Genomic DNA, 25,734 nt, shown 5'->3' with positions numbered 1-25,734 from the left:
CCACAGGAGGCCGCATGATTTTTATTGATTGAGGGCAGGAGAAGCCACATGATTTATATTTATTGAGCACAGGAACAACCATGGTCTGGCAATAGAGTAACACTAGAGAGGAGGAATAGATCAATACAAGCCTATATAATAACTATGATGATCCCAACCATAACTCAATCAATTACAACTTTTGTTCAAAGAAGAAATTACCGATAACATAACAACATTGAGATGGCTCCCTCCCACCCTCCGCGAACCATAGGTACTGGCTCCGCCCGTGATTGTTCAATCCTCCCCCATCGGCATCAGTCCTCTCTCAGGTATTCCACAAATTTCAATCCTCGGTTGACCCCCACCCTCGCCGCTCCCTGAAGAGCAGGGCATCCATGAAGATCATCTGAGCTTCTCCGTCCTCAAGCTCAGTAACAAGAGATTTTGGTTCCCATGATCTCTAATAAATTGGGGGCATTTCATCTACGCCGGTTGGAAATATAAGTCAGACACAAGCATTTAGGTCATCGATTTAACTCTATATATATTTAGAGAGTTCATTCAACAATTAATCTTGAGATATAATTTTCAACTTAAGTTTGGCTAGTCAAATCAAGAACCAAAAATCCGATGCCCGACTTATATTCCAATCCAAAGGAGTATGATCTCAAAGAACGAAATTGGCCTAATAGAGTTTAAATGTTCCTTCCATCCACAGGAAGGAGACAGTAATCAGGATTCACAAATTCGTCTTGTCATTCAGATATTTTGAATGCGAAAACACCAGCACAACTTGACCATCCACAGGAATAAATTTCCAACAGCGTATCATATACTTGCGGCCTAAAAACAATAACAATCTGCTGATTTTGAGGAGCTGACACGATTCATCACAATTGCGCCTCAGAGTGCAGATTTTGGCACCAATGAAATTTTCGTAGAACTACCATCTGCTTTCCCCACATATAGTCAATCAGTCTTCCCTTCCTGTGCGCCAACCTCCTGCAGGTAGTGCTCCGCGTCCAAAGCAGCCATACAACCTGCACCACCAATGCATATAACATCAAATTAGAAACTTATTCCACGTCACTATAGTGAACTAATTCCACAAAACAAGCATCACGAACAGATACTGCAGGCCTGCAGCCATATGACTGAAGCTTTCAAGTAGAGAACCATAAAGAGTGCCATAATTGGGAGAATGCAATGGGGCCCCTTTTTTGCAAAACCGACGAGAGGCCCCTATAGTGTAATTTTACAAAGAAAAAAATGATGGCTACATGGTGATGTGAAGAGGGGAGAGTCCCCTCAAAGCATGTCACAGTTCTGTGTTCATAAAGCCGGTTAGTTTTGATGTACATAGCCAGGTTGGGATATTGTGGCGACTTTTTCGAACAATGGCAGCACCCTTATCCTACATCTTGATATACTACTCTTGTTGTGCAACTTTAAATCAATAATCAATGGTAATGTTCCCTGGCGAACGTTCGCTGGGAACAGGTGGCATTTCAAATGTTTTTTATGGCATTTTTAGTTGTGTGCCGGGTGGCAGTTTCTTAAGAGCGACATGGAAATGCCATGTCACTTTGAAGAAACTGCGACCCCACACAACTAAAAATGCCATCAAAACGTTCGCAAATGCAACCCCTCCTGGCGAACGTTCGCCAGATAAGAGGGTCCATAATCAAAGAGATGAAGCCATGGAGGCTTCACCGTTTCACAATGTGCTTCTATCTTGTAATGTCGACACATCCTTATTGCAGGGCATGTGATGGAACATGGAAGAACACAATTATGTCTTGGTATTTTACTATGATTTCTGTTGGTTGGCATAACTTATTTATCATACTCATGAAAGTTGAGCCTGACTCCTTGTTTGCTACAGTAACCCCAATGATTTATATCAAATTATTCACATAAAGGACAATGGCATCAAACCTATACCATAAATGACAGGTGCCAGAGTGATGCAACTATACCATGCCTGACAAAATCAACTAAATCAATGATGACAGTGTGGCTGTGGTAATTTCAATGATGACAGTGTGGCTGTGGTAATTTCAATGATGACAGTGTGGCTGGTAATTTCAATGCTAAAAGTGTCCCAAAAAAACTGTTAGAGAAAAGTTGATACTCTAGATTGAAGGACTCAAACAGTCCTAGCCAGCCCAGATCAACGTACAACAATCTATAAATTGCACAACAAACTCTCCATATTTTATTAGCTTAAAGTTTTAGCATGACTCTTAAGTCCCATTGAGTGTCTCCTAAAAGGATCTACCAAATTCATCGAGTTCTTCCAAAAAACATGCTCCTGCAAGTTTCTCGGAAAAAAACTGGGTGACTTGGAAGAACAGATGATGTTTGCAAAATAAAAGTGACTATATATTGCTTGCATTCCATGTAAAGGAAGCCAGCGTACCAAGTCCAAAATAGATGTTGTGTTTTCTCCAAAAAAAAAAAAAACTGCCCTTAGTGCAGATTATTTGCTTTTAATTATAAAAGTACTTCATATTGCTTCGTAATCACAAAATCAGCCACATTGGGCTATTGCACTTGCATTTTTTTTAAACCCTGCACTTGCATTTTGGTGTAACAGTGACATGATTCTACGTCTAAAATGACTGGTCGATACTTTTGCAACCACATATAACAAATTAACATGTTCAGATTAATTGCCACAATGTCACAACTTAGGATTTACCCGTGAAGCTCGTTGAAGTCCTCTGATATTGATATTGTTTGAAAAGAATGGCATAGAAAATAGTCTCATAGTCTGAATGAGAAGTAAGCAGATTTTCTTAAGGCTTTGTACGGTGAGACTTCGTTTGTACTGGCTGGTCATCTAATAAGAACCAGGGGAAAGCCCCCATCAGGCAAAACAATGAAAAGAGAGAAACCTAATGAGAAAACTCTGTATGAAAAAGCTAGAGGATGCTGATGCTTATAGGTCATTTTACTTTCAAGTAAACGCATAGGCTACATGGGCTGCTGGCCTGCTGCCATTCCATCACTACTTCAAACGGGCTTCGGTTAGTGGAGCAAAAGTTTTGTTCCCTCTCAAGCCCATCCAACTGCCATTTAATCTCATAGCAAGACTACTAGACTAGTGTTCGGTGGAGCTCAAAACCCTCCTTAAAGGGAACAGAAAATGCCCAGTGCTCAGCAGCCTCAGCTGCATGATCTTGCAGTGCAATTCCTAGGCAGGACCTTGGTGGCCTGGATGCTAGGCACTGGGTTGCCGCTGACCCGACACCTAGGCCTTGTTGAAAACTCTGCTCACATGTGCAAAGAAATATGAGACCACTGAGGGGAGCAAAATTGGGGCTCACCTGTGGTCATGCTGTTGTCCACTAAAGAGTATCAAATAAATATTATACAATATTTTGAAGAAATGATTATATGTTTCTGAAAATGAACACTCATTTTACAGTTTAAAGACAACATAACCAAATATCTTGAGCTACTAATCATGTGGGGCTAGTTTTCCATTCCTTGGCAAAGCAAGTTGTACAAAGAATCCAAACATGCCCAAAGTTCTATGATTCGGCTACTCCAGTCTGGGCTTAGGAAAGTGTAGGGAACAACTTTATGTATAAAACCAAAATGGAGCATCTCCTATTATTCCCCAAAGAAACCAAGACAGCATAACTATTTTCATGTGATAACTATGGATGCAGCTAGAAGGGAGGGGGCAGCCCCAGTGCATGTAGCTCCCGCTTGCGCAGGGTCTGGGGAAGGGTCCGACCACTTTGGGTCTATTGTACGCAGCCTTTCCCTACATTTCTGTAAGAGGCTGTTTCCATATTAAGAAGGGAGACATTAAGAAAAATATCTGATCCATATTATTTAGTAATAGCAACACCATACCAAACAATACTATGCTATTGCTCCCCAATTCCACACATAAGGGTCAAAAATTCACAAGAGCAGGCCCAGTAGTTCAGATTTCTCTAGTTGGATCCATAAATAAACCTTATCATTAAGCAATACTAAGGTTCCGTGTTTCACTTCTTCCAACCACCCCTTCGTCCAACCTTCTCCTTATGATAATCAATCACCTTAATTTACTTACCTTCTAAACCAATCCCACTTTAGTTTACTTACCAAACTTCTCATCAAACTATAAGGTAAATCACGGGCAGGATTTGATAAGCATTTATTCACATAATAACATTAGTATGGGCAGGTAAATCACAAACTAGCTTACTAGAATATGTATACCCTATTGCAACGCACAGGCATTGTCCTGGTACAATATCATAACTCAACATGGCATATCTTCAACAGCTGATGCATCATAAATCAATACACAAATTACCTACTATACCCAACAATATAATTACTAGGAACTTTGGTAGGTTGCGCGAAAACAACGTAGCTAGATCAGGGTGCCAAAAAACAAAGGATTGCAGGTGGACAGTGTTCTTCAAGATGCTAGCAAATAGAGTGCAGAGCGTGACCTAGTAAATTAAGGTTGATGACCCAACTAAAGTAGGACGACTCCTTATACAAGTAATCACGAATCAGAGGTCCTCTGGGCCGGGCTTTCCCTTCTCCACCACCTCACTCAATCCCTTCCTGTCTCGTTTCGACTTGTTAAGGAATAATAGAAGGACAAGTGAGAGGAGGATGAATCGGAGGTTCATTGGGCCTGGCTGTCCCTTCTCCATCACCACACTCAACCCCTTCCTACCATGCTCAACTTGCTCCTCTGCTAGTGCTGCCTTCCCAGGAAGCCTCCTCCTCCCGGTATACCTCTCTTGCTTGTGAAGCAGTTACCAACTGTAGTGGTGGGCAACAATGAGCAGATGACCACCACAAGGAACAACAATGGCAGGAACAAAAATGACATAAAGTCAGTGGTCTGAATGGCTAGGCTACATCACTCTCCTCTTCCCATATCCTCTGGCCTCATCCCCCTCCCTTAGATCATGATAAGTGAGGTACGGCTAGCGAATCATTCAATGGCAACCAAGAACAACAATGCAGGATCCTGACCCCAGACCAGACTATACTTGAACAGCACAAATGACTATCTCCAGCAAGGGATACCTATTTGGTTATTCCTTGCATATGAATTTCCAGACTATACTTGAACAGCACAAGTGCTTGAAAACGAGATAGTAGATATAATATCTGATCTAACAAAGTGACAAGCCGCTAGAAATTTCTATATTTAAACTAGATGTGTCAACTTCTATAAATGGGAAACTACAATGCAGGAACGTATTTAATTCTAAATTTATGAAAACATCATACCCATGATTGGCAGTGATTTCTAGTCGTAACTACAATGCAGCGTCATCAAAGGCAACTTAAACAAAAGTCTGAAAGTATATACCTGATCCTGCGGCAGTAATGGCCTGGCGGTACTTCTTGTCCTGAACGTCCCCGGCAGCGAAGACCCCCTTCACACTGGTGTGCGTGGAGCCCGGCTTGGTGGCCACGTACCCATCGGAGTCGAGCTCGAGCTGTCCGGCGAGAAACTTGGTAGCTGGCTCGTGCCCAATGGCAAAGAAGAGCCCGGCCACCTGGAAGTCGGATACCTCGCCGGTCACCAGGTTTTTGACCTTGACGCCGCCCAAGGGGCCGCCGTCCGAGCCGCCGTAGGCCTCAACGACCTCGGAGTCCCACACGACCTGGATTTTGGGGTTGGAGAGAGCCCGTGCCTGCATGATCTTGGAGGCGCGGAAGGCGTCGCGGCGGTGGATGATGTAGACGCGCGAGCCGTACTTGGTGAGGAAGTTGGCCTCCTCCATGGCAGAGTCCCCGCCACCGACGACGGCGATGGGCTTGTTCCGGAAGATGGGCGCGGCACCGTCGCAGACGGCGCAGGCGGAGATCCCACGGTTCCAGAACGCGTCGGAGCCGGCGAAATGGAGGCGGCGGGCGACGGCGCCCGTGGCGACGACGACGGAGTCGGCGTGGACGACGGTGTCGTCGGAGGTGACGCGGAAGGGGCGGGAGGAGAAGTCGACGGAGGTGACGGTCTCGGAGAAGATCTTGGTCCCGAAGCGCACGGACTGCGCGCGGCAGCGGTCCATGAGGTCGATGCCGAGGATGCCGTCGGGGAAGCCGGGGAAGTTCTCGACGTCGGTGGTGGTGGTGAGCTGCCCGCCCGCCGCGATGTCGTTGGCGAGCCAGCCCTCGAAGAGCACGGGCTTGAGCTCGGCGCGCGCCGCGTAGACGGCCGCCGTGTGCGCGGCGGGGCCGCTCCCAATGATGCACACGCGCGTGTGCAGCGGGCCCGCGGCCGCCTCCTCCATCCCGTTGGCGGCCGCGGCGGCGGTGGCGGTCGTGGAGACGGACGCGGCGGCGGTGGCAGCGGCGAACGGGCGGGACCTCCGGAGCAGCGCGGCGAGCTTGGAGCAGAGGCGCATCAAGGCCGGCGGGGGGTGCGGGCGGGCGGCGGCGGCCGGGGATTTGGGTGGGTTTTCGGTGGCGCGGGTCGTCGGGCCGGGCCGTGTCAGGTGGTGACTGGAACGGGCCGACGCGCGCGTGGCTTTGCTGCCGCCGTGGTTTTGCGCGGGATTTTATGCAACCGGTCGCGGACGTGTGGTCCTACTCGGCCGCTCGAGGCTCGACGCCCTCCCCTGAGTCTCGAGAGCAAATGTTCGACACGGCTAGCTATGTCGACCGGTCGACCGGGATTTCAATATCGGCTAGCTTGTCGATTTTACATCTGTTCATACATGACGTGCGTTTTCAAAAAAATTCTATCTTACTCCCTCCGTTGTCATCCATTTTAGAACGGAGGGAGTAGATCTGATTAAGATAAAATGGATAGACAACTGGATGGATGTAGAACGATCAATAGAAATAAAATTACATTAAAATGCATATCAGTCTTCTATTTTCTCTGATTATACACCGCCTTGCCGGAGATTGAAACATGCACTGAACCAACAGCAAAGAAAAGCGATGCCTACAAATGCCCTCGCCATACAAGGCTTTGAAGAATGCAATAGCCACTCGTCCCTTGAGACGAGATCTAAAAACCATTGAAGCAACATTGGATGGAGCATCACCTCAAGCAAAACTGGCTTGCGATTCATCACTGCCAGTTCAGAGGGCTAGAGAAACCGGGTCAAGACACAGAACAACACAGAAAAGGATGTCTAAGTCGCCACACCAAGCACCAGCCAATGGCTCTCCTGGAAAAACACACGAACTACCAAGATCTAAAGGGAACCATTCGATCTGGGGACACAAATCTCACCGGCCCTTCGCCGACGCCAGATCAGACGACATCGAGGTAAGGAGACTGCAGAGAACTTATTCCAAAACACCATCGTCGCCACCACCTCGTCGATGTCGCCGGAGAAACAAAAACCTTAAAAAAAAAGACGGGAAGACAAGTACCCACTTCCTTGCCGCCAACAAGGCCGCCGGACGGGAAAGAGAAGGGGGGCCGAGGCGATGGCTGGAGTTGTGACGGCTGCGGCTAAGGTTAGGAACGCACCGTGTGTTTTCATTTTTGGTGAAACTACGAACAAAATATTGGCAAAATACTTGTATGTGGTCACCAGGATTTACTTACCATTTTGTTTATAATGTGATTATATACATAAAATAACTTTAGTTGTTAGTTGAATCAGAATATCTTAAACAACGGTTTATAAAAAAACTATTCCTTAACAAGAATCAACACTAGTTGATTTATAATATGAACATAATTTCATTTGGTAAAGCAATAAGACACGGGCAGTTTTCAGCAAATACCAGTGAGGGATAACTAAGGTGGGGAAAAAATCAAAATAAGAATAGGGAGGAAAAGAGGAATAAAAGAGAATCTTACATAGGAGTATTTTCTGGATATATAAACAGTGGAGAAGAGATAAAGATAGAGATTTGGCACGTGCTTTGAAATCGTCTATGAACATCGATGCTCATGCATGCCTTTGAATACGTGGAACGTAGTCCGCAGTGTGTGACTTCTTTTTCTACGAGAAGTCCAAGGGCATGTATTTAAATTATCAAACGCTTACAAAATCATTCTCTCTTTTTTTTGCGAAATTCTTACAAAATCATTCTTGAAGTAGAAAATAACACAACCATCTTTTGATATACCGACGGTGTCTTCCTCCTACACTCGTGGTTGGCGTGCCATGAACAAAACTTGATTTCGCCTCTAAATTTTCGAAACATCCTCAAAGCCAGGATAACATTGTTGATGCAACAACCAAGAAGTCGCAAGTCAGAGCCAGAAGAAGCCGACAATAGTGGATTAGAGCAACTCCAACGGGCCGATCAAAACGGACGGTGCATTTGTCCGACTTTTATCCGTTTGGGTCGTCCGGTCGCCCGGCGTCCGCCCAGTTTTGTATTTGGGTCGGCAGTGCGCCCAACGCGCCGACTTATTTCATGTCCGCATTCAACTTAAAAAAAAGGCCCACGGACGATCATGTCAGCGCCCATGTCTCATGCCGGCACCATGCCAGCGTCGGCATACAATGCCGGCTTCAGAAAATATCACCACAGTTCATGCTGGCGCACTCGCCAGCCGGCCGGCACACATGCTAGCACACAAAAAGGGTGGGACTTGAGTTCGACCACGCCATCGCGACTCCCGTGGTCATGCCGGCATACAAAAAAGATGCGTTCGCCGTCGTAGATCACTCGTCGTCGAACTTGAGAATGTCGGCCTGCATCTTCTTGAACCACGGCCTTTTCCTTGGCGACACGGTGTTGAGATCCACCTTCATGATCTTCACCCCCGGTCATCATGCTCGCGAGAACCACTTCTTTCGCCTTGGTCTTGGCGTTGGCGGCCTCGATCTCTAGCATCTTGGCTTGCTTCTCCGCCTCTAACTCGAACATCTTGGCTTGCTTCTCGGCGTCCAGGTCAAGCCTCCTCCTTTGGATCTCCATGAAAGCGTCCATTTTCTCCTCCTTGAAACGCCGGTGCTCCTCCTCCCTTGAGTCCTTCTTATTCATCATGCTGACCACACTTGCGATCAAAGCGTTGGTGGCCGCATCTTGCTTGTCCTCCTTCTTAGAGTTGGTCTTCTCCCGCGGCCGCGCCGGCTCGCCCTCCCCAACATCCTCCTCGGCTTTCTTCCCCCCACGCGACTTGAGTGTGGCATATTGCGCCTTGAACTTTCCCGGCGCGGGCGGCGGCGCCGAACGAGGCGAGAGAGGCGAGGCCGGCGGCTGCGTCGAGGTCAATGGTGTCGTCCATGGCTGGTTGGGGCGGGAGCGAGCGGCGCGGGCGGGAGTGTTTTTGGGGAAAATGGAGAAATGGTGGTGGCTGCCACCAATCGGCGGGCCCGGAAAGAGGAGTAGGCACGCGTGTGTGTCCGTCTTGTGTCCGCGCAGACGCAAATCTAGCTCAAAAATAAACCAGGAATGGATCGTCATACAGACGCCAAATGGACACGTGTCCGTTTGGGTCGGCATGTTGGGCCGCCTTTTGTGTCCGCGCTAATTCAAACAGACGGCGGTGGACAAAATGGGTCGCCACATTGGAGTTGCTCTTAGGACCAGGCTATCGTCTCGGAGAAAACATCCATAAGGAGGGCTGGACAACCATCCCCGATCTGTCCAGAACTGGTGAAAGTCTATCCTCACAAGCTTCCCGAGAAGCCAAAACTAACACCGTTTCACTGAACGGAGAAGAAATCAGATGACCAAAACACGAGCCATTGCCGTCCACTCTGCCGAACGACGCCAGTTGAAGACCATGTCTTTGGCCGGAGGGAAAACAAAAGGATAGAAGCTTCCACTAAGAAGATAAGAGGATACGGAGCTAAGCATTGGCTATTGCCGTCAAAGTTCGTTGCTTGGTAGTACGTAGTTCGGCAGAGTAGTTGGTAAAGCGATCTTTGTCTTTGTTTACTTGGACTCTGTCGTCGCGACAGTGCCCCGGTGATACCAATGATCGTCTCTTGACTCTTCCTCTTATTTTTGTCTTTCCTTTTGCACGGATCATCGTCCTAGTAGAGTTAAAAATATTAGCTTCCATACTCTGGTGTTTTGTCTTTCTAAAGTTGGAAATGAGTGAAGGAAGCACAAAGCAGCAAAGGGGAAAAGGCATGCGGCATGCTTACTGAATTTCCTGAACTATTTTCCACTCCAGCGAGATTCAGATTTGATATCGTAGCCACCTTTATTCAGATGAAAGGCAAACAGAAGATTACCCGGCCCCTGTGGCGGGATTGTGCTCCCAAACTCGATCATGGTGCTAATTATAAACATAAAATGGGTCTAAAGAACTATCAACTTTTAGATTAGTGCTGCAGTGCCTTTCATGAGCACTCACACCTCTGAAGAATCGGTCGCCATGCAGCTGGTCTTGGACGCATACCTGCATGAACGATGCGCTCTAGCTCAAGTCGCACGTGATCATCAAGAACACATTGTTCAAAAATGTTCTCGACCAAGGCTCCTGGGCCTGACGGTTTTTTGGCGCACTTCTTTTAATGTCATTGGGATTTGTGTGTTGAGGAAGTTACGGTGGCGGTGCTACGTATACTGCACAGCCAGGATGCTCTCGAGTCTATTAACAGGACTTTCATTATTCTTGTACCAACGGTGGTAAGCACTGCTTCTAAAAAAAAATGGTGTTAAGCATTGACGACCTCGGCCAATTTAGGCCCAGTACTCCATGCAATATATTTTTGTTAAATTGTTGTCAAGGTTTTGTCAGATGGGTTAAAGGTGATTCTCTCGAAGATCATATCTAAAGAACAATCTACCTTTGTCTTTGGAAGAATCATCGCTGACAACAAGGTTGTCAGAATCACGATTTTGTTGTACGATTCTATGATTACGATCCAAACTAACCCCTTCGATTCTAAGATTTTAGTCCATAGAATCTACGTTTCTATGATCGTGACAGTTAAGATGCTATCATTTGCTATTCTACCATCGGAGCTCCAATCCGATTCAAAATCTGGATTCTAACAACTTTGGCTGACATTGTAATATCGGCTTATAAATGTATAAGCTTCATGAAGACGAATAAAGCCAAGAGGAATCATGTATGTGTGTTGAAGTAGGATATGCATAAAACGTATGACATGGTCAAGTGGAGCTATTTGGAAACGGTCATGCTGAAACAGTGATGTGCATGGTCACAACAACTTCTTTGCAAGTGTTGCTCCGTGGGGAAGAGTTTTCGCCCCTTGTGGGGAATTTATCAGGGGGATACGATATCCTTTATATTTTCTTAGTTGCAGCAGAGGGTCTTTCGTGTCTGTTAAATAGTCGTAATGAATCATTATTGCTTCACGAAATTAAAGTGGCAGCAATTAATGGCTCAAGTGGTCAACCACTTACTATCCAATATTACAACGTGCTTTTAGATAAATGGTGTGTGAGCGCAGAGGAGGAGTGGAAGCGGCCAAAACAGTAAGCTAGTACTTCCCAAGCATTCCAGCGAACACCTTGTGTGCATGTAGGAAATCTGATGAAATCCACAAGCACTAAATTATCCAATCTTTACCACAACAATATACTTGCAAGAGCAGCTCACTACAACATCAATACTTTAAGATAATCATCAACATATCAAGGAACTCATGTATGCCATGCCTCCAATGTCAACACAAATAAACCATACCAAACTTGTGCAATAAGCACCAACAGCAAGCAATCACTTGATCAGCAACCAATGGCAAGAGAAACACCAAATCAAGGGGAGACACAAGGAATTACGTGGAAACCCTTGCGGTGAAAAACCATGGGTGGCGGCGAGCAATCCTCCACTATGAAGATGAATCTGATACAAGGTGGAAGCCAACAAGGAGGGAGACTCCACATCCCAATTTTAGCACTCAAATTTTGGATGGATTTGTAGTTCAAATGGCCTCACTTCTCTCCCTAACCCCAAAGCTCATAGAAGAACAAAAAAGCTAAATTATTTATCTATTACCGAGCTAGATTAAGAGGCCTAAATAAACATCTTTTCACAGAGCTCCCTTAGTTTGGTAACAATGTCAAACAACCTCTATTTCAGCCTACAACATGCCTATGGGTTGTGATGCATGTTTCAATGGTAAAAATGGCTTCCAAATGGTGAAATAAAAGCTGCACACTATCACATGGTGAAAGATAACAATAAGTGCAGGACGTTTTGGAGGCTTGTTGTAGTGCTCCAGTGAAAGGATCGATATGGTTGACTAGAGGGGGAGGTGAATAGGCAACTACCAATATTTAGCTTTTCTTAACAAACTAGGTTTAGCACCAAGTAAGTTGTCTAGATGTGCAACTAGGTGAGCAACCTATATGATGTTAACAATAACAACAATAACAAGAGCAAGCAAGATATGCAACACAAGTAATGCTTGCACAAAGTAAAGGTAGCCGACTTCCTCGACGAGCTACGCAATGTGCGCGCGGTCTGCTAAGGCCCATGGGCGGTGGCGGGGGATTTTAACCAGATTGTCGACGTGGCTGACAAGAACAACAACATCCTCAATAGGCGCATGATGGGGTGCTTCCGTCGGCTGCTGAACGAGCTCGAGCTCAAGGAGTCTTGCCTCGTGGGCCGAAGATACACGTGGAGTAACGAGAGGCGCTCACCCACCCTTGAGAAGCTTGACTGATGGTTATCCACAGCTGACTGGGATGAGGGGCACAACGATCACCTGCTCCAAGCCATGTCGTCCTCGATTTTGGACCACTGTCCAATTCTGATGTCCACCAACGTCTCTTTTCATTGCAAGTCGAGGTTCCACTTCCAAAGCTTCTGGCCTTTGATCCCAGGCTTCCAAGAGGCCGTGGCTGCTGGCTGGGCTGCTCCCCCAACCAAGCCTGACCCCTTCATCGACCTCTTCCTCTGCCTCAAGTCCACGACCAAGGTGCTGAACAAGTGGAGCCAGGCCAAAGTGGGTAACATCAAGGAGCAGATCCTCGTGACCGATGAGCTCATTCTTCGGCTTGATCAGGCCATGGACTCCAGACTCCTCTCGGGCGGCGAGACTTGGTTGCATCGTGAGCTCAATAAGAAGGTGCTTGGCCCGGCTTCCTTATAGCGTACGATCGCGCAGCAGAAATCTCACATTTCCTGGCCCAGAGATGGCGACGCTGTTGGGAAACGTAGCATGCAATTTCAAAAAAAATCCTACGCTCATGCAAGATCTATCTAGGAGATGCATAGCAACGAGAGGGGGAGAGTGTGTCCACGTATCCTCGTAGACCGAAAGCGGAAGCGTTAGCTTAACGCGGTTGATGTAGTCGAACGTCTTCTCGATTCAACCAATCAAGCACCGAACATACGGTACCTTTGAGTTCTGCACACGTTCAGCTCGATGACTTCTCTCAATCTCTTGATCCAGCAGAGGGTCGAAGGAGTAGATGAGTTCTGTCGCACAACAACATGGTGATGGTGATGGTGATGTGATCCACGCAGGGCTTCGCCTAAGCACTACGACAATATGACCGGAGGAGTAAACGGTGGAGGGGGGCACCACACACGGCTAAGACAATTGATGTGTCTAGAGCCCCCCCCCCACCCCCGTATATAAAGGAGGGAGAGGGGAGGAGGCCGGCCCTAGGGTGCGCGCCATGGGAGGGCGTCGGTGTCAAAACCGATGGATCTCGGGTAGGGGGTCCCGAACTGTGCGTCTAAGGCTAATGGTAACAGGAGAGTGGGGACACGATGTTTTACCCAGGTTCAGGCCCTCTCGATGGAGGTAATACCCTATTTCCTGCTTGATTGATCTTGATGATATGAGTATTACAAGAGTTGATCTACCACGAGATCGTAGAGGCTAAACCCTAGAAGCTAGCCTATGGTATGATTGTTGTTCTTGTCCTACGGACTAAACCCTCTGGTTTATATAGACACTGGAGGGGGCTAGGGTTACACAGAGTCGGTTACAGAGAAGGAGATCTATCATCGGAATCGCCAAGCTTGCCTTCCACGCAAAGGAGAGTCCCATCCGGACACGGGACGAAGTCTTCAATCTTGTATCTTCATAGTCCAACAGTCCGACCAAAGTACATAGTCCGGCTGTCCAGATACCCCCTTATCCAGGAATCCCTTAGTAGCCCCTGAACCAGGCTTCAATGACGATGAGTCCGGCGTGCAGATTGTCTTCGGCATTGCAAGGCAGGTTCCATATCCGAATACTCCAAGATAAATTCCGAACACAAGGATCGTGTCCGGCTCTGCAAGACAATTTTCACATACCACCGCAGAGAGAACAATAATCCACAAATCTAATCTGCTGACAACTCTTCATAGCATGACATCACGCCACAGCGTGGCCTTTATTCGAACCGTTTTTTATAACCAGCTACCGCACACATTGCGAGGCGGTTTCTTTGGCATGTCTTGTCGAAGTAGAGATCGTGTCCCCTTATTGCGGGATCCTCATCAATACGGGTATGGGTAACCCAAACGAGCCATCAATCGTGGTGCTTGAAAAATGAGTAATTTCGACGGGTAAGTGGGGAGGCGCACATTTTTTCACTGCCTTATAAAGGGATAAGGATCTCCCGCTTTCACCCACGCCTTCTTTCTCCTTTGCTCATCTGTTCTTGCACTCTTGATCCCCAGCGCCCAAGTTCTCACCTTCTCCGTAGGACCATTCACAGCATGTCCGGAGTGGGAGGCAAGTGGATGGCCTCCTCCGTCACAGAGGAGGATATCACCAAGCTTCGGGCGGCCGGATACCTGGCCGAAAACATCACGCACAGGCTTCCGGTGGAGGGACAGATCACCCCCACCCCAAAGTCTCGGGAGAGAGTAGTATTCCTCCCTCATTTCATCCACGGACTAGGATTTCCACTCCACCCGTTCGTCCGCGGGCTCATGTATTACTATGGGCTAGATTTCCATGATCTAGCCCCAAATTTCGTCCTCAACATCTCGGCGTTTATCGTCGTGTGCGAGGCATTCCTCTGCATCAGGCCCCACTTCGGCCTGTGGCTGAAAATCTTCCGCGTGAAGCTGAAGATCATTAGCAGCCAGCAGGCAGAGTGCGGAGGCGCCATGGTGGGCAGAATGCCCAATGTTACATGGCTTGACGACTCCTTTGTGGAGACCGTGAAAGGATGGCAATCAGGGTGGTTCTACATCACTGAGCCGCGCGACGCCAATTTGGTGGCGGCCCCCAAATTCCGATCCGGAATCCCCATGCGGCTCACCTCTTGGGAAAAGAAGGGACTGACTTGGGGCGAACCTGTGGAGCTGACCGGACTCGAGACCTGCATCAAAAGTATGAGGGACAAGAAGATCAAGCTTGTCAACGTGGTCCAGGTCATGCTCGTCCGCCGGATCCTCCTGTGTCAAAGATGGGCATTCAATATGTGGGAGTTCAATCCGGCCGAACACCCGATGCTGCATGAGCTCTTCGACATGACACATAAGGACGTCTGGAAGGTGTTGTTCAAGACCGGCGAAATTCCTCCTCCCACTTCCGAGGACCACGGGCTCAGCGCAAAGCGCCTTGCCAATCCGGTAAGTCCTCTGAGTATCACAAGATGTATCTTTCCCAACGTGTTCGTGGGAGGACTTTAAGTCATTATACTGACAAAACAGGATTACGTGGAGACGGCGGTGCAGATCGACTGTCCGGCTCCGCTACCCGAAGATCCAGCGACCGCACTCCTGACGGAGATGCTGGCTCTGGTGCCTTACAAGGTGCCAGGGAAGAAGGCCGAAAAGAAGGCCACGGGGACCAGGAAGGGTCTCCAGCGCGAGGTTGCGCCAGAAGCCTCGCCCAAAGACGATGAGGCGCACTCCTCCCACGAAGGGGAGGAGAAGAAGAGGAAGGAGGCCGCCCCGTCCGGGGAGGCCGAAGGGTCCAAGAAAGCGGTCGCGGGGACCAGGAAGGGTCTCTGGCGCAATGCCGTAATAGACTCGTCGTCCGAGGACGGTGAGGCAGATTCCTCCCATGGAGACGGGGGGAAACACGAAGAAATGCCCCCTCCCCACACTGGGGAGGAGAAGAAAAGTAAAGCCACCCCACAGGGGGAGGCTAGGACGCCGAAGAAGGGAAAGGCATCCCTTCCGAATCACTCCACCACGGCCGCCTACAACGAGGAGGAGTGGCTACCCAGGGGCAAGCCCCGGGCGAGGTCGTAAGTATCCACACTTTGTAATACCTTTCGTGCGACTTTAACTTCATAGTTTGTAATAACGATGAACACGTGTATGCTATCCGGCCGGTTCTAATCTCGGGGTATCCTCTTCGGATGGGTCCTTGAGTGAGTCGGAGATGGATTCACTCCCGACGGCCACCTCCCCGCGACCTACGGATGACACCAAGGTGTTGTCCCAAAGGATACCAGAGCAGGGGGCGACGGTTCTGGAGACGCCCCAAGGCAAAATCCCAGACGCCGGGTACATGGGGGGTAAGATCCCCATGGATTATGCGGACGGGAGCCACAACAAGTCTGGCTCCCTGCCGGTTACTGTACCGGAGCCTGCACAAGTTCCGGATTCAAGTGGGCAGCCCCTTGCTAAGGAGGGCGAGCCGGCCGTGCCGATGACCTCCGCCCAGCCGGAGGCATCGGATAATTTGCTGGAAGTGCTTCGTAGTGCTTCCATTGACGAAGAGCACCGTACTCTCATGAGTACGGTGATTGAGAAGGTCCGGTCCGCCAAAAGCGGATTGACTGAAGCTTGCACCAGCCTCTTAACAGGCTTTGAGGTAAGTAATGAAAAGTGTGAGAAAATATCACCCGATAGACAGTAGCCCCTAATACCCTGTTTAGTGTTCGGAAAGAAAAGCCAAATGGAGGGTCAATTTTTAATCCGCAGGAGTCTGACGGTACTTGTCTGTGTTAATAAGCAGGCGTTGTTGCTGACCGCCGCTGCGCGCACAGCTGAGGTCGCCGGACTCAGGCATGACCTGAGGCAGGCCGAAGAAGAGCTCGACCTCGTGAAGAGGCAGCTCGAGGAGAACAAAGGTAAGTGATACCCCGTCTGTGTGTCATGTAGAGGAGAAAAATTGATGATGCTAACAAAAAGCATCATGATTTTTAATAGGGGCGGCGACAAGTGACAACCCTGAAGAAAGCGTTGTCCGAAGCCGAAGCCAAGGCAGCCACAGAGCGCACCGAGTGTGAAAAGCAAGATGCTTGGGTGGGGGAGGTACAACAAGAGCTCCAGGAGTTCGGCAAGAAGTTCGAGTCCTTGGAGCATGACTTCAAGACGCAAGCGTCCGAGCTTGCTAAAGCCCTTGAGAGCGCGAAAGATGCTAAGGCCAAAGCACAAAAGGCCCTCCAGGAAATCCAGGCAGCCAAGAAGATAGCGGCGGGTAAGGCATTCAGTATGCAAAGCAAGCATGTGGAGGAGACATTTCTTTTACTCACCCGCATTCGGAGCTCTCCAGGGGCATTCGCAAATCTGCCATGCAGCATACCGGATGTCGCGGAGTTCTACCGTGCCGAAGAGGGGAGCTCGATGGAGAAGCTGCTCTGGTCCCAGTATACTAGAGCCGAACACCCAATGTCCCTGAGTGACCAACTGAAGCAATTGGTCGAACTCCACAGGGCGGCCGAACTGGCCATGAAGGACCTCATAGTCCGGATGTGGCCTGGTGAGCCCCTGCCCGACAGCTACTTCAGCCTTATAAAGCGGATGGCAAGTGCATGTCCGCGGCTTGAAGTTATCAAGCAGTCCGTCTGCATTGAGGGCGCCCGTTGGGCCTTTGCCCGCACGAAGATGCATTGGGCCAAACTGGATGCTGAGAAGCCGGTGAAGGATGGACCCCCGAAGGGTAAGGATGATCGCTACCCCGAGAAATATTCTGATGGCGTTATGAAAGGCGCTCGCTTTGTGGCCAATGAATGCACCAAGAACTTAATCTTTGAGTGAATGGACTCATGTCGTCTTTGTAATATGAGAACGAGTTTGTTTGCGCTATATAACGCTTTGTTGATTTAAAATATTACATTCTGTGCGGCCGTTTATAAAATTCTGAGAGTAGGCCAGTCGTCGGCTTCCGCCCCTGTGTAACTAGTACTGGGGTGTTCGTGGAAAATCCAAACACTCTTTATCCAAGTTTTTGGTCCTTTAAGGAGGTGTTTGGCACAGCGAACAAGGCAATCGGACTATGCGGCTTTATAACTCTCACTTGGCCATAGAAGTCTATAATTTTAAATTTCGGCGAAGCCCCTAGTATTCGGAAGGCCGAACTGGGGCGCTATACACGCCTAAATCGAACAAGGCCGATTCCTCGCCTTAAGCAGAAAAAATCTTTAAGGATTTAGTACCTCTCAAACAGCGACCAGCTCTCGCTGCATCATGACAGTCAGTTTTCGGCTTTCTTTACTGAGGTGCTCGTCTGGAAGAACCGGGACACAATCGCAGTAGTTCTCCCTGTGCTACCTTAGCCGATATAACGGAACATAAGGTACCAAAACAAGGGAGCCGGGTGATGGGGTTATATACCTAGGGTAGGGTCATGGACCTGATCCAAGTAACTTACCCCAGGACATCCTTAGAAGAGGTCGCCTTCCAGTCGACCAACTAGGATTCACTCGACTGGTCTGAAGGACTCGACCACGAAGACTCACTCGACCACCAGGAGGTCAAGAGGCACTCTGCACTGCAACGGCCTGTAATCAAGTAGACTTTATGATAGTAAAGGCCTTTATGTGGGGCGTTACCAGTAACGCCCCAGACTTAACTCACCTTAAACCCTCTCCTACGTGGGCTGGCTGGGGTCCTGGCGCACTCTATATAAGCCACCCCCCTCCACAGGCAGAAGGGTTCGGCACCTTGCAATTCACACATTCATAATCCACTCGACCGCCTCCGGGCTCCGAGACGTAGGGCTGTTACTTCTTCCGAGAAGGGCCTGAACTCGTACATCCTTTGTGCTTACAACCTCTCCATAGCTAGGACCTTGCCTCTCCATACCTACCCCCCACTCTACTGTCAGGCTTAGAACCACGACAGTTGGCGCCCACCGTGGGGCAGGTGTTTTAGCGATTTTGTGGAGAAGTTGCGATTCTTCCGAGTACTCTCATCATGGTGTCTGCTGGAGTTTTGGTCAAGGGTCAAGAGATCCGTCTCGGCACCCTCACCTTCATCGCCGACGACTCCGCATGGCTCCAGGAGGCTCCACTCGACGTAGACGCGCTCCCCGTCCGCGGTGCGACGCACTTTCGCACATGTGTCCGCGGCGTTCTGCTGCGGCAACCGTCGACCCAGTATCGGTCGGCTCCTCCATCATCCACCCTCCCGGTCTCCCGCCAGCGCAAGCGCTCAGGCCGGTCGAGGCTTCAGCGATGGATGAGTCACGCGGTGGCTCGCCGATCGGCCACTACACAAGTTGCGGCAATCGAGCCCAACGAATCTCTCTACGGCTTGTTCGATCAGTCGACTGGCTCCGGAGAGACTGCATCCGAGTGCGGAAGTAGTGATCCAGCGGCGGAAATCTTGATGGTCGACGGGCCCCACAGCCCTCCTGGCTTCGCCCGTGGTGGTGGAGCAGGTGACGGCGGCGACCCTGCACGAGACTACGAAGAGTACCAGCCCGAGCCACTCGACTCTCTGCAAAGAGAAGAGCTTCGCCGCAGGAACGAGGATCCCCTGCGTATTCCTATCGCAGGAGAAACCCCCGAGGCTCGTGCCTTGGAGGAGGCGCGTCTGGCCAATTTGGCCGAGCGCACTCGACTGGAGAACCTTCAGCGAGCACTCGACGAGCGTGCGCGGCAACGAGTTCCCGACACCAGTCGACGTCAACTCTTCCCGCCGACTCAGGTATATCGAACCCCAATTCAGAATTTAGCAGCTACGACCCGTATAGCAGAGTCCATTCAGCCTTCGCAGTCGGAAGCTGGCAGAGGTTTGCTGCAGATCAGGGATCTGCTCCGGGCAGCAGGAGATCAGAATTCAGCCGTGTCTCAGTCGCGCAACAGAATTCACAGTCGATCTGTCACTGTGAAAACGGTTCAGTCGGCTCACAGCCCCAGATCGCCTCCGCGGCGCGAAGGGCGTGAGAATCGGCGAGATCAATATGGCGACAGACTCGACCGAGATGATAGGCGTCGAGTGCCCTATTCCCCTCCGAGGGGTGGGTCTTACGCTCCTCGGCAGCCAGATGATAGGCGTCAGTACAGTACAGGGCATAGGGTTCCAGTTGACCCCAGAGAGCCAGGCTTCGACGCGCGATCCATTATCGTGCAAGGGTTGGTCGACCGGAACAGAGCCCATCGAGGCGCACTCGACAGAGATGTACCCACGAGCAGTCGAGTACATGTTTCTGGTCCTGAATGTTTCAGCAGAGCTATCAGAGCCGCAGTTATCCCCCCCAATTTCAGGTTGGCAACAGGAGTCAGCAAGTTCACTGGTGAGTCTAAGCCTGAAACTTGGCTTGAAGACTACCGAGTGGCAGTTCAGATCGGTGGTGGGAACGACGAGGTGGCCATGAAGCATTTGCCCCTCATGTTGGAAGGTTCTGCCAGGGCATGGTTGACTCAATTACCTCCTAGCAGCATTTACACTTGGGAAGATCTGTCCCGAGTGTTCGTCAGAACGTTTGAAGGGACTTGCAAGCGACCAGCGGGATTGACAGAGTTGCAAGTCTGCGTGCAGAAAACTAATGAGACTCTCAGAGAGTATATTCAGAGGTGGATCACTTTGCACCACACTGTAGAAAATGTCTCTGATCATCAGGCAGTATGCGCCTTCAAAGACGGCGTCAAGAACAGAGAACTGAGTTTGAAATTTGGTCGAACCGGTGACATGACCTTGAGTCGGATGATGGAGATTGCTACCAAGTACGCCAACGGCGAAGAAGAAGACTGACTCCGAAGCGGCAAGCACAAGCCGAGTCAGTCGGAAAAAGGAAACGCCAGTCGGAAACAGAAGCGGAAGGCTGAACCGGCAGCTCCTGGAGAGGCTCTGGCCGTGACTCAAGGGAAGTTTAAGGGGAAACCAAAAGGATCCTAGAACCCCAAGAAGGTAAAGGATAAAGAAGGGAATGACGTGATGGATATGCCGTGTCACATTCACACGAAGAAAGATGAAGAGGGGAATATCATTTACCCAAAGCACACCACTCGCCAATGTCGACTCCTGATCCAGCAGTTTCAGGGAAAATAGTCTAAGGACAAGGAGAAGGAGTCGGACAAGGCCGAAGACAAAGAGGACAGTGAGGGAGGATATCCGCATATCAACTCCACTCTGATGATCTTTGCAGATGTGGAAAGCAGAAGTCGACTGAAAGTGATTAACCGAGAGGTGAACATGGTTGCCCCAGCAAAGGCAAATTATCTGAAGTGGTCTCAAACACCCATCACATTCGACCAATCTGATCACCCGACTCATATTGCCACCCCCGGGAGGCAAGCTTTGGTGGTCGATCCAGTTGTCGAAGGCACTCGACTGACAAAGGTGCTGATGGATGGTGGAAGTGGGCTGAACTTATTGTATGCAGACACATTGAAAGGTATGGGCATTCCGATGTCCCGACTGAGCACTAGTAACATGAGCTTCCATGGAGTTATACCAGGGAAGAAGGCCGAGTCACTCGGCCAGATAGCTTTGGACGTAGTGTTTGGTGATTCGAAGCATTTTCGCAAAGAAAAGTTGACGTTTGAGGTCGTGGATTTTCAAAGTGCATATCATGCCATTTTGGGGAGACCAGCCTATGCACGGTTCATGGCTCGACCATGTTACGTGTACCTCAAATTGAAGATGCCCGGTCCCAAAGGTGTGATCACTGTCACCAGTGATAGGAAAAAGGCAGAGGAGTGCTTTCAGAAGGGCTCCAAGATTGCCGATTCCCAAGTGACAGCGGTCGAGTTCGAAGAATACAAGCAAAACGCAGATCCGAGTGACTTGCTGCGATCCAAGAAGCCCGCCACAGAGTCTGCATTCCAGTCGTCTGGTGAGACGAAGCCTGTTCACATTCACCCGACCGACCCCGCAGCAGCTCCGACCCGCATCTCCACAACACTCGACCCAAAATAGGAAGAAGCGCTCATCCAGTTCCTCCGTGAGAACTGGGACATTTTTGCATGGAAGCCCGCTGACATGCCAGGTGTTCCCAGGGGACTGGCTGAGCATCGCCTAAGAGTCGACTCGTCTGCAAAACCAGTCAAAGAGCATCTTCGGCGGTCCGCCGTCCAGAAGAGAAAGGCCATCGGTGAAGAAGTGGCTCGACTGTTGGCGGCAGGATTTATCCGAGAGATCTACCACTCCGAGTGGCTCGCTAATGTCGTCATGGTTCCTAAGAAGGACAAGTCGCTCCGAATGTGCATTGATTTCAAGCACATCAACCGGGCCTGCCCGAAAGATCACTTTCCTCTCCCTCGCATAGATCAAATTGTTGACTCGACCGCGGGATGCGAGAGGTTGTCTTTTTTGGATGCTTACTCCGGGTACCACCAGATCCGTCTGTACGGGCCCGATGAGGTAAAAACAGCTTTCATCACTCCATTCGGGTGCTTCTGCTATATCACCATGCCATTCGGCCTCAAGAATGCCGAAGCCACATTTATGCGAATGATTCAGAAGTGTCTACTCACCCAAATCAGTCGGAATGTGGAAGCTTATAGGGATGATATTGTTGTCAAGTCACGAAAAGGTTCCGACCTGCTCGCTGACCTCGCCGAAACACTTGCCAACCTCAGAAGGTATGATATCAAGCTCAATCCATCAAAGTGCACATTTGGAGTTCCTGGTGGCAAGTTACTCGGTTTTCTCGTTTCCGAACGGGGAATCGACGCTAACCCAGAGAAGATTGGCACTATTCTCCTAATGAAACGCCCTGTGCGAGTGCACGATGTCCAGAAGCTTACTGGATGCTTGGCCGCATTAAGTCGATTCATCTCACGACTCGGTGAAAAGGCACTGCCTCTTTACCGACTGATGAAGAAGGCTGACAAGTTCGAGTGGACTCCAGAAGCTGATGCAGCGTTTGCCGAGCTAAAAGCTCTGCTCTCCACCCAGCCGGTGCTTGCTGCTCCAATCGGCAAAGAGCCTCTGTTGCTCTACATCGCAGCCACAGGACAAGTCGTCAGTACTGTGCTAACGGTCGAGCGGGAAGAAGAAGGAAAAGCTCTCAAAGTTCAGCGCCCAGTGTATTATTTGTCTGAAGTCTTGACTCCATCCAAGCAGAGATATCCTCATTATCAGAAGCTTGTGTATGGAATATACATGACCACAAAGAAGGTTGCTCATTATTTCTCTGACCATTCCATCACAGTCGTCAGCGACGCTCCACTATCAGAGATTTTGCACAACAGAGACGCAACTGGTCGAGTGGCCAAATGGGCGATTGAACTTCTTCCCCTTGATATCAAGTTTGAGGCAAAGAAAGCCATTAAGTCCCAGGCGATAGCAGATTTCCTCGCCGAGTGGATTGAACAACAGCAGCCGACTGAAGTTCACTCGGAGCATTGGACCATGTTTTTCGATGGATCTAAGATGTTGAATGGTTCCGGTGCTGGGGTTGTCCTGGTTTCCCCCAGAGGAGATAAGCTCAGATATGTGCTCCAGATTCACTTTGATTCCTCCAACAATGAGGCAGAATATGAGGCCCTCCTATATGGGTTGCGCATGGCCATTTCACTCGGCGTCCGTCGCCTAATGGTCTATGGCGACTCGGATTTAGTGGTCAATCAGGTGATGAAAGAGTGGGACTTGAGAAGCCCAGCCATGACTGGATACTGCAATGCAGTGAGGAAGCTGGAGAAGAAGTTCGAGGGGTTGGAGCTCCATCATATACCCCGACTGAAAAATCAAGCAGCTGATGATCTAGCAAAGATAGGTTCCAAGAGAGAAGCCATTTCGAGTGGTGTGTTCTTGGAGCATATACACACTCCGTCAGTCAAAGAAGATCCTTTCACCGAAGAAACTCCGCAGCCCAAAAGCGCCACAGATCCGACTGAAGTTGAAGTCCCAGCGGTGGTCGACTTGATCATGGAGGTTTTGGTGGTCATTCCCGACTGGACGATTCCGTATGTCGCATATATCTTGAGGAAAGAGCTTACGGAGGATGAGGAAGAGGCTCGACAGATCGTCCGTCGATCTAAGGCCTTTACCGTAATCAAAGGACAATTATACAGAGAAAGCGCGACTGGAGTCGGTCAGAAGTGCATAACACCAGAAGAAGGTCGACTCATCCTCAATGATATTCACTCGGGGACCTGTGGTCATCATGCGTCCTCTCGGACCATCGTGGCCAAAGCATACCGAGCCGGATTTTACTGGCCCAAGGCGAATGAGATGGCAAAAGAGATAGTAGATAAGTGCGAGGGATGTCAGTTCTACTCGAATATGTCGCACAAGCCTGCGTCAGCTTTGAAGACCATCCCACTCGTCTGGCCTTTTGCAGTTTGGGGGCTAGACATGATCGGTCCTTTGAGAACAGGACGAAGTGGCTTCACGCATGTACTGGTGGCAGTCGACAAGTTCACCAAGTGGATCGAGGCTAAACCAATCAAGAGCCTTGACACCGGTACTGCTGTTAGCTTCATCAGGGAACTAATATTCAGATATGGAGTTCCGCACAGCATCATTACGGATAATGGGTCGAACTTTGACTCCGAGGAATTCAGAGCTTTCTGCGACTCCCAAGGCACATGGGTCGACTACGCATCAGTCGCCCATCCGCAGTCGAATGGACAAGCAGAGCGAGCTAATGGACTGATTCTCAAGGGACTGAAGCCTCGACTGATGCGTGATCTCAAACACGCGGCTGGAGCTTGGGTCGACGAACTTCCATCTGTACTCTGGGGACTGCGGACCACGCCTAATCGGTCGACTGGAAGAACTCCATTCTTCTTGGTCTATGGGGCTGAAGCAGTCTTGCCGAGTGATCTTCTCCACAATGCTCCTCGAGTTGAAATCTACAACGAAGCAGAAGCTGAACAAGCGCGGCAGGACGCAGTCGACCTTTTAGAGGAAGAAAGGGAGATGGCTCTGATCCGGTCGACCATCTACCAACAAGATCTGCGGCGTTTCCACGCCCGAAACGTGAGAGGTCGAGCCTTCCAGGAAGGGGATTTGGTTCTCCGAGTGGATCAGCACAAACCACACAAGCTTGCTCCTTCTTGGGAAGGCCCCTTCATCGTCACCAAGGTTCTCCACAACGGGGCGTACCGCCTTTACAACGTCGAGCATAATATCGACGAGCCCCGAGCTTGGAACGCGGAGTTACTCCGCCCGTTTTACACTTAAGCTTTATCACTCGGATGAGTTGCAATAAAGTACTTCTGTAGTTCATGGACCTCAAAATAATAAGTGTCATAGTTCCTCCATAATATCTGTCACTTTTTATTTTTTGTCCAATGAAATTCCCCTCAGTGGGTGACTTAGCTGCGAATCCGTTTCGCCTAAGTTTGTAAAAATCCTACCGAGTGGTGAGCCAGACTCCCACTCGGAGGCTTATCCGCGAATCCGTTTCGCCTAAGTTATCAAAATCCTACCGAGTGGTAAGCCAGCCTTCCACTCGGAGGCTTAGCTGCAGCCTCGTGCTCGCCTAAGTTATAAAAATCCTACCGAGTGAAGAGCAACCCTCTCACTCGGGGGCTTAGCTGCAGTCCAAGCACTCGCCTAAGTTGTGAAAATCCTACCAAGTGGTAAGCCAGCCTTCCACTCGGAGGCTTAGCTGCAGCCTCGTGCTCGCCTAAGTTATAAAAATCCTACCGAGTGAAGAGCAACCCTCTCACTCGGGGGCTTAGCTGCAGTCCAAGCACTCGCCTAAGTTATAAAAATCCTACCGAGTGGTGAGCCAGACTCCCACTCGGAGGCTTAGCCGCGAATCCGTTTCGCCTAAGTTATCAAAATCCTACCGAGTGGTGAGCCAGCCTTCCACTCGGAGGCCTAGCTGCAGC

General features: G+C 49.6%; 1 protein-coding gene across 1 annotated transcript; it reads right to left on the bottom strand.

The window, feature by feature from the left end:
* Window positions 1-596: 596 nt before the first annotated feature.
* On the bottom strand, window positions 597-6,457 carry LOC119338214 (thioredoxin reductase NTRA). Its single transcript, XM_037610517.1, has 2 exons — window positions 5,327-6,457; window positions 597-1,022 (listed from the first exon to the last, which is right to left on the bottom strand). Exons 1-2 carry the CDS (start codon window positions 6,363-6,365, stop codon window positions 952-954), a joined length of 1,110 nt encoding a protein of 369 aa, XP_037466414.1. The 5' UTR covers window positions 6,366-6,457; the 3' UTR covers window positions 597-951.
* Between the last annotated feature and the right edge of the window lie 19,277 nt (window positions 6,458-25,734).

This window comes from Triticum dicoccoides, chromosome 7B, assembly GCF_002162155.2.
Source record: "Triticum dicoccoides isolate Atlit2015 ecotype Zavitan chromosome 7B, WEW_v2.0, whole genome shotgun sequence".
Taxonomy (NCBI): Eukaryota; Viridiplantae; Streptophyta; class Magnoliopsida; order Poales; family Poaceae; genus Triticum; species Triticum dicoccoides.
This window is presented reverse-complemented; position numbering and strand designations above follow the sequence as displayed.

Bases quoted from the DNA above. Each gene is read 5' to 3' on its own strand.
- LOC119338214 (XM_037610517.1), bottom strand. From the start codon at position 6,365: ATGCGCCTCTGCTCCAAGCTCGCCGCGCTGCTCCGGAGGTCCCGCCCG. The intron at 1,023-5,326 runs GTATATACTTTC...TTGGTGGTGCAG, and splicing joins CATTACTGCCGCAGGATCAG to GTTGTATGGCTGCTTTGGAC.